The sequence below is a fragment of the Ascaphus truei genome, chromosome 12 (assembly GCF_040206685.1).
Source record: "Ascaphus truei isolate aAscTru1 chromosome 12, aAscTru1.hap1, whole genome shotgun sequence".
Taxonomy (NCBI): Eukaryota; Metazoa; Chordata; class Amphibia; order Anura; family Ascaphidae; genus Ascaphus; species Ascaphus truei.
Genome location: NC_134494.1, coordinates 40,493,653 through 40,506,218, shown reverse-complemented (window position 1 = coordinate 40,506,218; position 12,566 = coordinate 40,493,653). Strand labels below are relative to the sequence as shown.

Here is a 12,566-nt window from a genome sequence, read left to right as displayed (position 1 = left end):
CCCTTGGGGTCTGCAAGTCATCACAAGGTCACCCAGGGCTCAGCAGGTCATTTAGGGGTCTCAGGTCAGCATGTCATTGTGGAGTTATCCAAGGTTTAGGGGATTATTCTCATTGTAGGGCCAGACAGACGGTCGGAGTTCATTGCAGTAACACCCTTTGCCTTAGTCATTTTTAATAGGGTCACTCACTGGTCCAAAGGTCAGCAGGGTCACTCAGAAGCCAACATGTCATGATAGATTATTCATGCAGGTCAGGGCATCAGGTGATTGTAGGGTTAGCACTAGGCTGTCATGTCCCCCTCCACGCAGCGTCCGCGGACGATACCCCGTAGGGGTATTCTGCCTGTGCAGTGCCTGCGCTCCGTGCTGGGTGAGGAGCAGGGATGGATTTGATAACGGGGGCTGCTTTTCCCGGCCCCCCGTGTTGATGTCTTGGTCTGGGTTGTGTGTTGCTGGGGATAGGAAGTGAGGGGAGGTGCGGTCTCGCTGTGTCACTAACAGTCTCATTTCTCTCCCACGCTCACTCCTCCTGCAAGGAGCGGAAGGTACTCACTCTGCCTCCATCTTTGCTTCTCGCTGCTCCCTTCCCCCCGTTAGTTTTGAGCTGTCTGTGCTGCGTGTCGTCTGGCCCCCCCCACACCTCCGGCTTTAGGGCCCTCTTTATCTCCTGATAATTTGCTGTGTTAGGGTGCGTCTCCCCATTACCCCAAAGCTGTTTCCCCCTCACACATCAACTGTTACAGAAATGTTGTGGATGCCCCTGGGACCCCCAGACATCAGCAATTAACCAGAGCCCTCTGTCTCTCTCTCCCTACCCCTCAAAATCTCTCTCCCCCCCTCTCTCTCTCCCCTCTCTCTCTTCCCCCCTCTCTCTCTCTCCCTCTCTCTTTCTCCCCCTCTCTCTTTCTCCCCCCCCTCTTCCCCCTCTCTCCCCCCCCCCTCTCTCTCCCCCCCTCTCTCTTCCCCTCCCTCCCCCCCCTCTCTCTCCCCCCGTCTCCCTCTCTCTCTCCTCCTCCCTCTCCCCCTCTCCCTCTCTCTCCCTCTCCCTCTCTCTCCCCCTCCCTCCCAATACTCTTCCTATCATTCCTTCACCCCGTCCCTCTGATTCACTCTTGCCCATTCTTGCCATTCTCTGCTTTTTACTTCCACTCCCTTTTTGTCTGACCCTTTTTTCTTTTGTCTTTCTCCTCTCTTTCCCTATCCCCATCTCTCCATTCCTACTACTTGCTCTCCCCCCCTCCCTTCCCATCTCTCTCCCCCCCCTCCCTTCCCATCTCTCTCCCCCCCTCCCTTCCCATCTCTCTCCCCCCCTCCCGTCCCATCTCTCTCCCCCCCCTCCCGTCCCATCTCTCTCCCCCCCTCCCTTCCCATCTCTCTCCCCCCCTCCCGTCCCATCTCTCTCCCCCCCTCCCTTCCCATCTCTCTCCCCCCCCTCCCTTCCCATCTCTCTCCCCCCCTCCCTTCCCATCTCTCTCCCCCCCTCCCGTCCCATCTCTCTCCCCCCCCTCCCGTCCCATCTCTCTCCCCCCCTCCCTTCCCATCTCTCTCCCCCCCCTCCCTTCCCATCTCTCTCCCCCCCCTCCCTTCCCATCTCTCTCCCCCCCCTCCCTACCCATCTCTCTCCCCCCCTCCCTTCCCATCTCCCCCCCCCCTCCCTTCCCATCTCTCTCCCCCCCCCTCCCTTCCCATCTCTCTCCCCCCCCTCCCTTCCCATCTCTCTCCCCCCCCCTCCCTTCCCATCTCTCTCCCCCCCCCTCCCTTCCCATCTCTCTCCCCCCCCCTCCCTTCCCATCTCTCTCCCCCCCTCCCTTCCCATCTCTCTCCCCCCCCTCCCGCCCCCTCTCTCTCTCTCCCCCCCCTCCCTTCCCATCTCTCTGTCCCGCCCTCTCTCTCTCCTCAGGTTTTCATACAGCTGAATCACATTAAAAAGTGTAACACTGTGCGGGGCGTCTTTGTCCTGGAGGAATTTGGTAATTACCGTCCTTGTGCTGCTGGGTCTGTATTGTCATGGCAGTAACTCAGTGCGCAGGGTCTCAGGAGCTGGGGAGAGGGGAGTGCAGGGCTTTGGGTTCTCAGATTTTTGGGCACACTAACAGGGCATGTCCGGGGTCCCTGAGTTACTGCTGTGTATTCTGTGCTTCACCTCCCTGAGGCAGCTATGAAAACCTTCCTTCTCCTGAGCAGGTAATGTTCTGCCTGGGCAGAGTCCATATTTCATGGGGAGCAAAGGGATATGTTGAGAGTCCCAGGGGTGCTTCTAGTGTTGTATATGTGTGTCTCCACCCTCTTTTTGTGACACCCCCTTCACCCCCAGACAAAAAGTGATTATTATTCCTCATTCACCACTTAATAATATGTCAGTGCCTCTTTGCCCAATGATCCCTGCATAATATGGTGCCTCATTACCCAACTCGATGTTCTGCATCTGCTCCTACACTCATCACCCAAGCAGTGCTCTGCCGGCTCCTACAATACAAACCCACCCCCTTACGATATGACATGCCCTCCCAATCCCTCCGCACACATGTCTTTGCCTCCCACAGTCTCTCCCTCGCTGGTGAAATCACACCACTGGTGTCAGAATTCCAAACGTTCACAAACTTGTGTGACCTCCTGTGACCTTGTGTAGAAACCTTGCTTTGCTGATGGATGTAGCCATGTGACCTTGCACATGTGACCCTTTGACCTTGCTGCCCCTGCTGATGGATGTGACCTTGGCTTGTGTGTGTTTGTGACCTTTTTTTTCCCCTTTTATGTCTGTTGATGAGATCAAATCAGGCAGGTTCATCTGTTCTCTCTTGCCCTTGTGCAGTGACATTGCCTGTGTTGATAGATGAATGCTTAATCCTTTGCCTTTGTTACACCACTTGTCTGGGTTTCACCTTTTGGGACCTTGTAACATAATTTTCACGCTAGTTTCATATGTATTCTGTTTGTGTGGCCTTTTGGATGTCACTGTGTGTTGTGATATTGACCCCATGACCTTCCGTGGGCAGGGCTGCCGATGGGGAGAGCACCGGGAAAACTGTCCCGGGGCCCCGCAGTGGAGGGGATCCGCCCCTGCGATCCGAACCTGGTGGTTAGGTCCCACTGGATGTTGGGCCCAACTCCCGATATCTGCCACCTGGGAGGGCCTCTACCTTGTAACCTGGTAGGGCTCCAACCCTCCACCTCCGTGTTCGTAGGGGAGAGAATGGTGGAAGCGATGTGAGGGGGGCCCAGTGTTTCGGACGAGGGGACAGTCCCCCCCCCCCCGCTCCCCGGTCAACAGTTAGGGCATTTACCCTGCTGAACAACTTATCAGAACCACCATCCCACTGCCCCCTACTCAATATACCGTGGCCCAGGTGAAGACTCTAGTCCTTGCCCCCGAAAACGCTGTCGGCGGTCCTGTCCATGTGTATTGCTGCATCCGTCTGCTCCCTTGACCTCACTTCCCTTGGTTTCATTGTGCCTTTGAGTTTTGCTTTTCCGGTGTGACCTTGGTCCCCTGGGTATCACCTTGTGACCTTGCTCCCCTGGGTGTCATTGTGTACTTGATTATCTGCTGTGATCTTGTCCTTTGTGACCCTGTAACCTGGATCCCCCTGGTGTCATCATGCCTTTTGTGACCACGTCACCTCTCTCCTCTGGGTGTCCCCTTGTGGCCTGTCCCCTCTGCTCTTGGCACGATGGCCTGCTGACCAATGTCCCCCTGGCGTTTTTTTCTCTGTGTTTTTTTGAACTCTCTGTTTTGTCTCTTGGGTTCGGTTTTAGTTCCTGAAACTAAAGAAGTGGTGAGCCACAAATACAAGACACCCATGGTAAGTATACGGTGGCCCTTGCAGTCACCCAGATGTTGTCTCTGGTGTGGCCTGTTGGGATATATTGCGATATTCTGAGTTATACTGGGATATGTTATGCTATCTGGGGAAGCGATGTCGTACACTACATCTGTAATTCTACAACAACTCTTTAAGCTGCAGTCCCGTTAACTCTATTTTAAATCACATGCATCTATATTAATAAAAATAAAAACTTCCATCTCTTTCATGGCCAGATGGTTAAGAAACACATTGTTTTTCAATGTGCCTACAATGTTACAATGTGTTTTCTGCCTGTCGGACAGCAATGGGGTGTAGGTGCAACTTTCTCCCCCACCCCCCCCCCTTTTTCCCCCTTCTCCCACCCCCCCAAATAAAACAGCACAAGTCACAGGAAAGGCAAAACAAAATACATTTTCCAAATCCTCCATCAAAATCACAGTATCTTTGCGAGGAAGCAAAATCATTACTAGTTATGAGAAAAGTGTAAATTGTTTTTTTTTTTTTTTTTTTTTACGCTTTTGAAACAAATAACAGCTATAAGCACATAACGGCGTTAAAAAAGGAAGTTCAAATTGATGGGGTTGCAGCATACGTTGTTAAATGCTTGTCTTGTGATTTTTATGAAACATCCGGGGGGAAAGAGTGCTGAATATTTGAACGAGTGCTGAATATTTGAACGAGTGCAGAATTTTCCTGTGGTTTAAAAAACAAAAAAAAAGCCCCATTATTTCTGAATCAAAGTCTGCTTTCAGTAAGTGGGTTTGTGGATGGAAACCAGGTTCCCATATAACCAAGGGTGAGGGAAGCAACCAGACAGAGTGCATGCTGGGATATTTAGGTTACATGGTGGAATATTAAAGGGGGCTATATTCAGGTTTTCCACCTCCTACTGGAGGCTAACCCAGAGGTAACATTTTTACATTTAGCTCTTACCTTTGGCGGCGGCGTCTCCCCGCGTCCTCTGGCATCTTTCCGGCATTTTCCCCCCCCGCAACTGCCGTCAGTGTGGCTGCGTGCCGCGTTGCCATGACAATGGGACGCCTCGTGGCGCCGGCGCGTCAGGTTGTCATGGCAACGCGACATCGCGTAGCATCCCCATTGTCATGCCAACTGGCGTCACGAAGCGTTCCCATTGTCCTGGCAGCGCGGCGCCACTTGACGCCTTGCAGCTATATTGACAGCAGTTGCATGGGGGGAGATGCGGAACACGCCGCCACCCGGAGGTTTACAAGGTAAACCCTTAACCCGGAGATACGTGGCCAAAACCCGGAGTGGTGGCGACCCTGGCTATATAAGTGTGGGGTTCCATTTTCAGTTATTGGTATTATTTCTGCCTGTCCCTAACATTACCCACACCAGGGGTTTAGGTAGAGATCCCCGTTGCGCTGTAGGAATTGGCCGTTCTCTGCATTGTAGGAAAGCGTTTCCGCTCTCGCCTCCCGATAGAAACAGAGCGTTTAATGGAAGACGGGAACCACACGGCCCAGCGGCTCCGCCCCTGTCCCTTTAATCCTATAATTGGGTGGGACACGAATAGGCCATTTCCCCACCACCCCTCGCTCACGATTCCCCTTCTCTCCTTGCCTCCGTTAGGCCCACGAGATCTGCTATTCCGTGCTGTGTCTCTTCTCGTACGTGGCGGCCATCAGAGGGAAGGAGGCGGAAATGAAGAGCAGGCCCCCTCGGCCGGTGTCCAGCTGACCTACCCTTCCCCCAACACAACTTCCGGCACACATTCCCCCCGCATCCTAAGTGCAGCTGCTGGCCACTGTTGATTGGCTGCATTGTTATGGCGTTCCCTCCCTGCGTACGGAGCCCGGAGAGATAGCCCTTGTAGTAACCCGGCTATGTGTCGTGACGACTTCCTACACACCATCCCCTTTGCTTGCGTGACGTGTGCTTTGCGTGTTACTGGCCTCCGTGCAAGCAGCGGGACTCAACGTCTCCCAGAATTACCACTTGTGTGTCGTCTCTATCCTTGTTTCCCTCCCCCCTCCCTCTCACTTGTGCGTCACATTGTGAGTTTGTGTTCATGTCGCTAACCCCCCCCTTCCCCCCCTCCCTCCCGGTGAAGAGGTAGTATAGGATCACGCAAAGGCTGCTTCAGTTTCGGGGGCAAGAGGGCACGTAGGCTTAGATGTACGATGCGTAGGGTACACAACCTAGCCCACACACACACACACACCCTACGTCTCAACACCAAGAGGGACCCGCTACAGAAACCCTATCGTGGCCAGAGTTGAGTTTCTGGCCCCTCCGGCAGCGAAAGGGTTAATCTTTGCCAGTTGATTTTGGAGCAGACTGCCCCCCCACCACCCCTCCCCCCTCCCCACCCTGCCATGGTACGGAGTGTAAATATTCATGACGTGAAGCCCCTTTACCCCTCGTCCCCTGACCCTGCCCTTTGTCACACGGGCGGTCGAGATGTAAATATCCAGGTCTTTCTTATTTATAGAAATCTGTACAGTTCCTGAATGTGCAATAAATGGGCGTTCTCATGCTGCCCAGCGGGTCGCTTTCCTTCCATGTGTTTTGAACGACTGTTCGTGTTTGTTTGTGTTCTGCGGTTGTACCCTTCTCTGTTTTTGCCACAAGGGGGAGCCGGTGTCTCGTCGGGTGTCTCGAATGCAGTCACATGGCATGGTCACGATCTGTAGAGTAGAGATGTGTGTTGGGGGGTGGGGGGGGAGGGGTTGCTCAACTCCAGACCCCCCAGAGGTCAGGTTTTTAGGATATCCCAGCTTCAGCACAGGTGGTCCAGTCAAAGACTGATCCACTGATTGAGCCACCTGTGCTGAAGCAGGGATATCCTGAAAACCTGACCTGTTGTGGGGGTTGAGGACTGGATTAAGCCCCCCTGTGTTAGGGAGGGGGGTGGAGTTAAGCCCCCCTGTGTTAGGGAGGGGGGGGGTTGAGGACTGGAGTTAAGCCCCCCTGTGTTAGGGAGGGGGGGGGGTTGAGGACTATATTAAGCCCCCATATGTTAGGGAGGGGGGGGGTTGAGGACTGGATTAAGCCCCCCTGTGTTGGGGGGGGGGGTGAGGACTGGAGTTGAGCCTCCCCTGTGTTAGGGGGGGGGTGGAGTTAAGCCCCCCTGTGTTAGGGGGGGGGGGGTGGAGTGGAGTTAAGCCCCCCTGTGTTAGGGGGGGGGGGTGGAGTTAAGCCCCCCTGTGTTAGGATTATTACTTTTCCTTTTTTATATAGGGTTGAAGCAGGGGTCCCCGGAGCTGAACCCCCCAACTTACCTCCGTATGGGGTGCAGGTAGCCGCTCGGCTAGCAGGGTTCACGTAGTGGCGGAGTTCCAACGCATCCACGCCCCGTGGGCCAATAGGAAGCCGTGATGTCATAAGGTGCGGCTTCCTCTTGACCCGCGTGACGCGGGAGCTTTAAACATTGCTGAGATCCCGGCACCCCTTTTGGAGGTCTGTATCTCGGAAAGCAGGGGGTCCCCGGAGCTGAACTGAATGGGGTCCAGCTCCGGAGACCCCCTGCCTCGCTCCGGAGACCCCCTGCCTCGCTCCGGAGACCCCCTGCCTCGCTCCGGAGACCCCCTGCCTCCGGAGACCCCCTGCTCACACCTATGTGAGGAAAAAAAAAAGCCCATGAATTGCGCCTTTAACCAAGTAACATTCACCACATATTTGTTTCCAATTTGACTCCGGTGACCACTTTCCCAGGTGACACCGCTCTTTTTCCCAGGTGACACCGCTCTCTTTTTCCCAGTTGACACCGCTCTCTTTTTCCCAGTTGACACCGCTCTTTTTCCCAGGTGACACCGCTCTTTTTCCCAGGTGACACCGCTCTTTTTCCCAGGTGACACCGCTCTATTTTTCCCAGGTGACACCGCTCTCTTTTTCCCAAGTGACACCGCTCTCTTTTCCCCAGGTGACACCGCTCTCTTTTTCCCAAGTGACACCGCTCTCTTTTCCCCAGGTGACACCGCTCTCTTTTTCCCAGGTGACACCGCTCTCTCTTTTTCCCAGGTGACACCGCTCTCTTTTCCCCAGGTTACACCGCTCTCTTTTCCCCAGGTGACACCGCTCTCTTTTTCCAGGTGACACCGCTCTCCTTTTCCCAGGTGACACCGCTCTCATTTTCCCAGGTGACACTGCTCTCTTTTTGCCAGGTGACACTGCTTTCTTTTTCCCAGGTGACACCGCTCTCTTTTTGCCAGGTGACACCGCTCTCTTTTTGCCAGGTGACACCGCTCTCTTTTTCCCAGGTGACACCGCTCTCTTTTTCCCAGGTGACACCGCTCTCTTTTTCCCAGGTGACACCGCTCTCTCTTTTTCCCAGGTGACACCGCTCTCTCTTTTTCCCAGGTGACACCGCTCTCTCTTTTTCCCAGGTGACACCGCTCTCTCTTTTTCCCAGGTGACACCGCTCTCTCTTTTTCCCAGGTGACACCGCTCTCTCTTTTTCCCAGGTGACACCGCTCTCTCTTTTTCCCAGGTGACCCCTCTCTTTTCCCAGGTGACCCCTCTCTTTTCCCAGGTGACCCCTCTCTTTTCCCAGGTGATTAATGTTCCCTTGAGATCACGTCTTCAAAACAAACAAAAAAAACCCCACTATGCGGATGCTGTCCGATGTCATTAATATAATGTCTGGAAATCCCCTGTTCCAGCTTTGTCCCTTGTATGTCTCTGTGACGGTCCCTTAAAGAGTCAATTCTACCTAGGAGGAAAGAGAACTAAGGACACTCACAAGCGAAATGTTGCGGATTGCCCCTTTAAAGCAGCAATACTACACCCCCCCCCCCTTTCTTCCTTATTTGTATATGAAAAGCGTGTGACAATTCTATGTTCTTACCTAAGCTGACAATCGTTTGGGGCTCCTGTTATAAATCTGTATAAACACTGATTGCGTGCCTAACATAATGGCTGCTTTTCAGTTTCAATCAATTCTACAGTAATCATCTACAATGTATTCTTGTATTACTACGGTAACATTATCTAGTGTTACAGTTTGCAGCTCAAACTGCTGGGAACATTGGCAACAAATGATCCCAAACAGGAAAGTGTTACAAAGATCTCGCACTGCTGCAACGAAATTCAAAGCAGTTAAAAATGAGAAAAGCTAGGTGTGAGCTTCAAAGCCGGGTTCACTGCAAAGTGCTGCCGAAAAAGTTGGCAGAAAAAGCCTGTCCTGAAATATCTGGGGTGCAGCTATAGGGAAAACCTTTCTTCCCTTCTCTCCCTGTATATCCATCACATCAGTTTCATCAGAGATCTTGTATACTGTATCTCTAAAGAAGAAAATTAAACAGATATGAGATATTATATATATATATTCACCGTTTGTTTTGTTTTTTTTACCCACGAAGTTGAACTGCTCCTTCCTTTGTTCCCTGTCAGCAGTCTCTCTGATCTCGCCTCTTCTTTGTGTTTGTGTGACCTTCTTCCTGATCCTCTGCTGCTCGGTTGCACTTTGCTGATAACTCTCGCTGCCACCTATTCATCGCCCTGTGTCACCACCACTTGTGTACTCCCCCCCTTCTCAGTTGTTACAACTGTTACCCCCTTTTATTTCTGTGGGTGCATCACCCCCCTCCCCTTTGCGCCTTTCCTCTTGTCTGCCCTGCACTTCCACTCTAGTCTGTATATGTTCCTAGTGAGCAGGTTGCCTCCCTGTTGTCCCTGATCCCCGGTCTGTTTATCAGCGCTTGCTGCTGTCGCTGTCGGGTTTCTGCCTGTCAGCAGCAGCAGGTGGAGATGCCTCAGACTTCCCGATATGGAGCGTTGGACTGAAACTGCGTTCATAAACCTGTCAGCAGCTCAGAATACGACCATACATTCATGGTGAGCAGGAGCCTGGAAGGGACATATTCCGTCTCCTCGCTACCACTAAAATAGCGTCCTGAGGCGAACTGGAAAACCTGTGAGTTATTCGTGTCACACAAGACTCCCTCGGGTCACTAGGTGAAAGCTATGAAAGGCGCAGTAGCTGTATAGGGTTACTACGTCTGTGTATGGAGGTTATCGGAGAAGGGAAATGGTGATAAATGTGGCATGCTGTTTGGAGAGAGGAGCACTTCTTGAGGTTATGAGCGGCTGACGCTTTGGTCTCAGTAACATTTAAGTGCCTCCCCTGCAATGCGTTGCTTTACTTTCTGACAGTGATGGGAGCCCGTGGAGAGTCTAGTGCGATATAAATACAAGTCACGGAAACTTCTAAAGAAAGGGTGGCCAACTCCAGTCCTCAAGGTTTTCAGAATATCCCTGCTTCAGCACAGATGGCTCAATTAGAGGCTGTGTCATGTGCTAGGCTGGCCATGTGCTCAGCTCCCCTGGGATCACATCATCACTCAGTCTCCAGCGCCTGTGTCATGTCACAGGAGAAGTGTCCCATCCCCTGAGCAAAGACATCCTGTGTGTCTGACTTTATTATCAATCGTTACCACCAAGAGCGGACACGGGGGCAGAGAATCTGCTGTCTGATGGATGCTGTTATATAGGGGGTCTGTGAGACACGTATAATGCTGTCATATAGGGGGCTGTGAGACGTAATGCTGTCATATAGGGGTCTAGGGGACACGTATAATGCTGTCATATAGGGGGCTGTGGGACACGTAAAATGCTGTCATATAAGGGGGCTGTGAGACATAATGCTGTCAAAGGGGGCTGTGAGACACGTATAATGCTGTCATATAGGGGCTGTGAGACAATGCTGTCATATGGGGGGCTGTGACGCACAATGCTGTCATAAGTGACCTATGAGACACAATGCTGTCATAAGTGGCCTATGAGACACAATGCTGTCATAAGTGGCCAATGCTGTCATATAGGGGGCTGTGAGATGCGTATAATGCTGTCATATAGGGGGACTGTGAGACACGTATAATGCTGTCATATAGACATCACACAGACATTTAAAGCTGTAATATAGGGGTGATGTGACACAGATAGCTAATGCTTTAATATAGGGGTGTTGTGACACATCTAATGCTGTAATATAGGGGTGCTGCGACATGTTGAATGCTGTAATACAGGGGTGCTGTGACAAGCATGCCGAATGTTGTAATATAGGGGTGCTGTGGCACAGACATCTAATGCTGGAATACAGGGGTGCTGTGACACGTCGATGCTGTAATACAGAGGTGCTGCGACACATCGATGCTGTAATACAGAGGTGCTGTGACACGTTCAGCGATCGGTCGCCGTTTCACTTTCTCTTGAAATGGATTGATTGAAATAAAGACGTTACCTCCAGTTTTCCATATGAGCCCAAAATAAATCCGTATTGTACAAACCTTTCTGCGGCGCAGTCCCGGTGACGCCGGCCGGCTCCACTGCTGTGTATTATGGCAAAATCGGTGCTATTCAGGTAAGAAAAAAATCCCATGGAAAGCAAACAGATTTGGGGCTGAATCTGGTCCTTTTTTCTTTGCCTGTGAACTGCACCCTTTGAATTTCTTCAACTCGGGAACGGTTTAATGGTTGTTTCTCACGTTAACGGCTGGCTGTCCCGATGCAGAAGTGTTTGTATAAGAAAAGACAGGAGAACGTAGCACTCTGATTTCATCGTTTTATTTCACCTTAGAAACCATCCCGGCACGTTCTGTATCTGTCTTCCAGTGAGGTGCTATTATCCCCCAGGAACCAACATGAGCTCCCCCACCTCTGCAAATCATGCTCAACACATCCAGGCTCAGAGCCCTGGCACCTCAGCACAAGAATCCCCATAAACAGCAGAAAGGGGTTTGTTAAAAGGCGACCACCAAAAGTGTGGGCTCTCTCTGTGTTATTAATGCTCCTGGAGTATCACAGATTGCACATGCAATGGATTTTCTTTCATCTTCTGTTCAGTTCCAACTCTCTAAAGTCACCTGCGAAGAAAGAGCAATAAGTTGTGTTCACCGGTGACCGACATGTTCCCCATGATCAAGCCCTGCATACATTCAGAAAGCTAACGGGCAGGGGGTCTGAGGGGGGGGGGGGGGGGGAGAGAAAGGGAGGAGAGGAGAGTTACATGCTATACACAGATTATAATGAGATGTATCACATTCTGCGTCTCTGTCCCAGCTTGCACCTTGGGGAGAGTCAGTAGGAGGAGTTGGGGGAAGTTACATGGTGCACAGATTATAATGAGATGTATCACATTCTGCGTCTCTGCCCCAGCTTGCGCCTTGGGGAGAGTCAGGAGGAGGAGTTGGGAGGAGTTACATGGTGCACAGATTATAATGAGATGTATCACATTCTGCGTCTCTGCCCCAGCTTGCACCTTGGGGAGAGTCAGTAGGAGGAGTTGGGGGAAGTTACATGGTGCACAGATTATAATGAGATGTATCACATTCTGCGTCTCTGCCCCAGCTTGCGCCTTGGGGAGAGTCAGGAGGAGGAGTTGGGGGGAGTTACATGGGGCACAGATTATAATGAGATGTATCGCATTCTGCGTCTCTGTCCCAGCTTGCACCTTGAGGAGAGTCAGTAGGAGGAGTTGGGGGGAGTTACATGGTGCACAGATTATAATGAGATGTATCACATTCTGCGTCTCTGCATTTATTCATTTATCCTTTTATTTGGCCCCAAAACCCTCCATATCTGAAGTGGTGTAAATCTAACACACTGCATCAGGCGTGAGAGCCTGTTCTTACTGTACACATGCCGCAGTTTTGCTCCGAAGAACGGAGCAGCGCGCCTGGACACACTTTTCTCTACGTTGATACACAGACCCCGCAATATTTAGTAGGATGTATAAATACACAGAGTGATTGGGGGTCATTCACTAAAGTCTCCCAAGTAGCAAAACTGGAGAAAACC

General features: G+C 51.8%; 2 protein-coding genes and 1 long non-coding RNA gene across 3 annotated transcripts in view; 2 read left to right on the top strand and 1 right to left on the bottom strand.

The window, feature by feature from the left end:
- MADD (MAP kinase activating death domain) overlaps positions 1–6,320 on the top strand; it is a 69,844-nt gene extending 63,524 nt beyond the window's left edge. The window contains 3 exon segments of the mRNA XM_075567480.1: positions 1,901–1,970; positions 3,757–3,803; positions 5,400–6,320. Of these exon segments, the coding sequence (XP_075423595.1) occupies positions 1,901–1,970; positions 3,757–3,803; positions 5,400–5,507 (225 nt within the window). The 3' untranslated portion in view covers positions 5,508–6,320.
- Positions 6,321–6,953: 633 nt separating this feature from the next.
- LOC142464174 (uncharacterized) lies at positions 6,954–11,515 on the top strand. Its single transcript, XR_012787611.1, has 2 exons — positions 6,954–10,903; positions 10,936–11,515. It is a non-coding gene; the product is annotated as an uncharacterized LOC142464174 (long non-coding RNA).
- The window catches only part of MYBPC3 (myosin binding protein C3), a 79,537-nt gene continuing 78,285 nt past the window's right edge, over positions 11,315–12,566 (bottom strand). The window contains exon 34 of the mRNA XM_075567479.1: positions 11,315–11,632. The gene's annotated coding sequence lies outside the window, so the exon portion shown is untranslated. The remainder of the gene's footprint in view (positions 11,633–12,566) is intronic.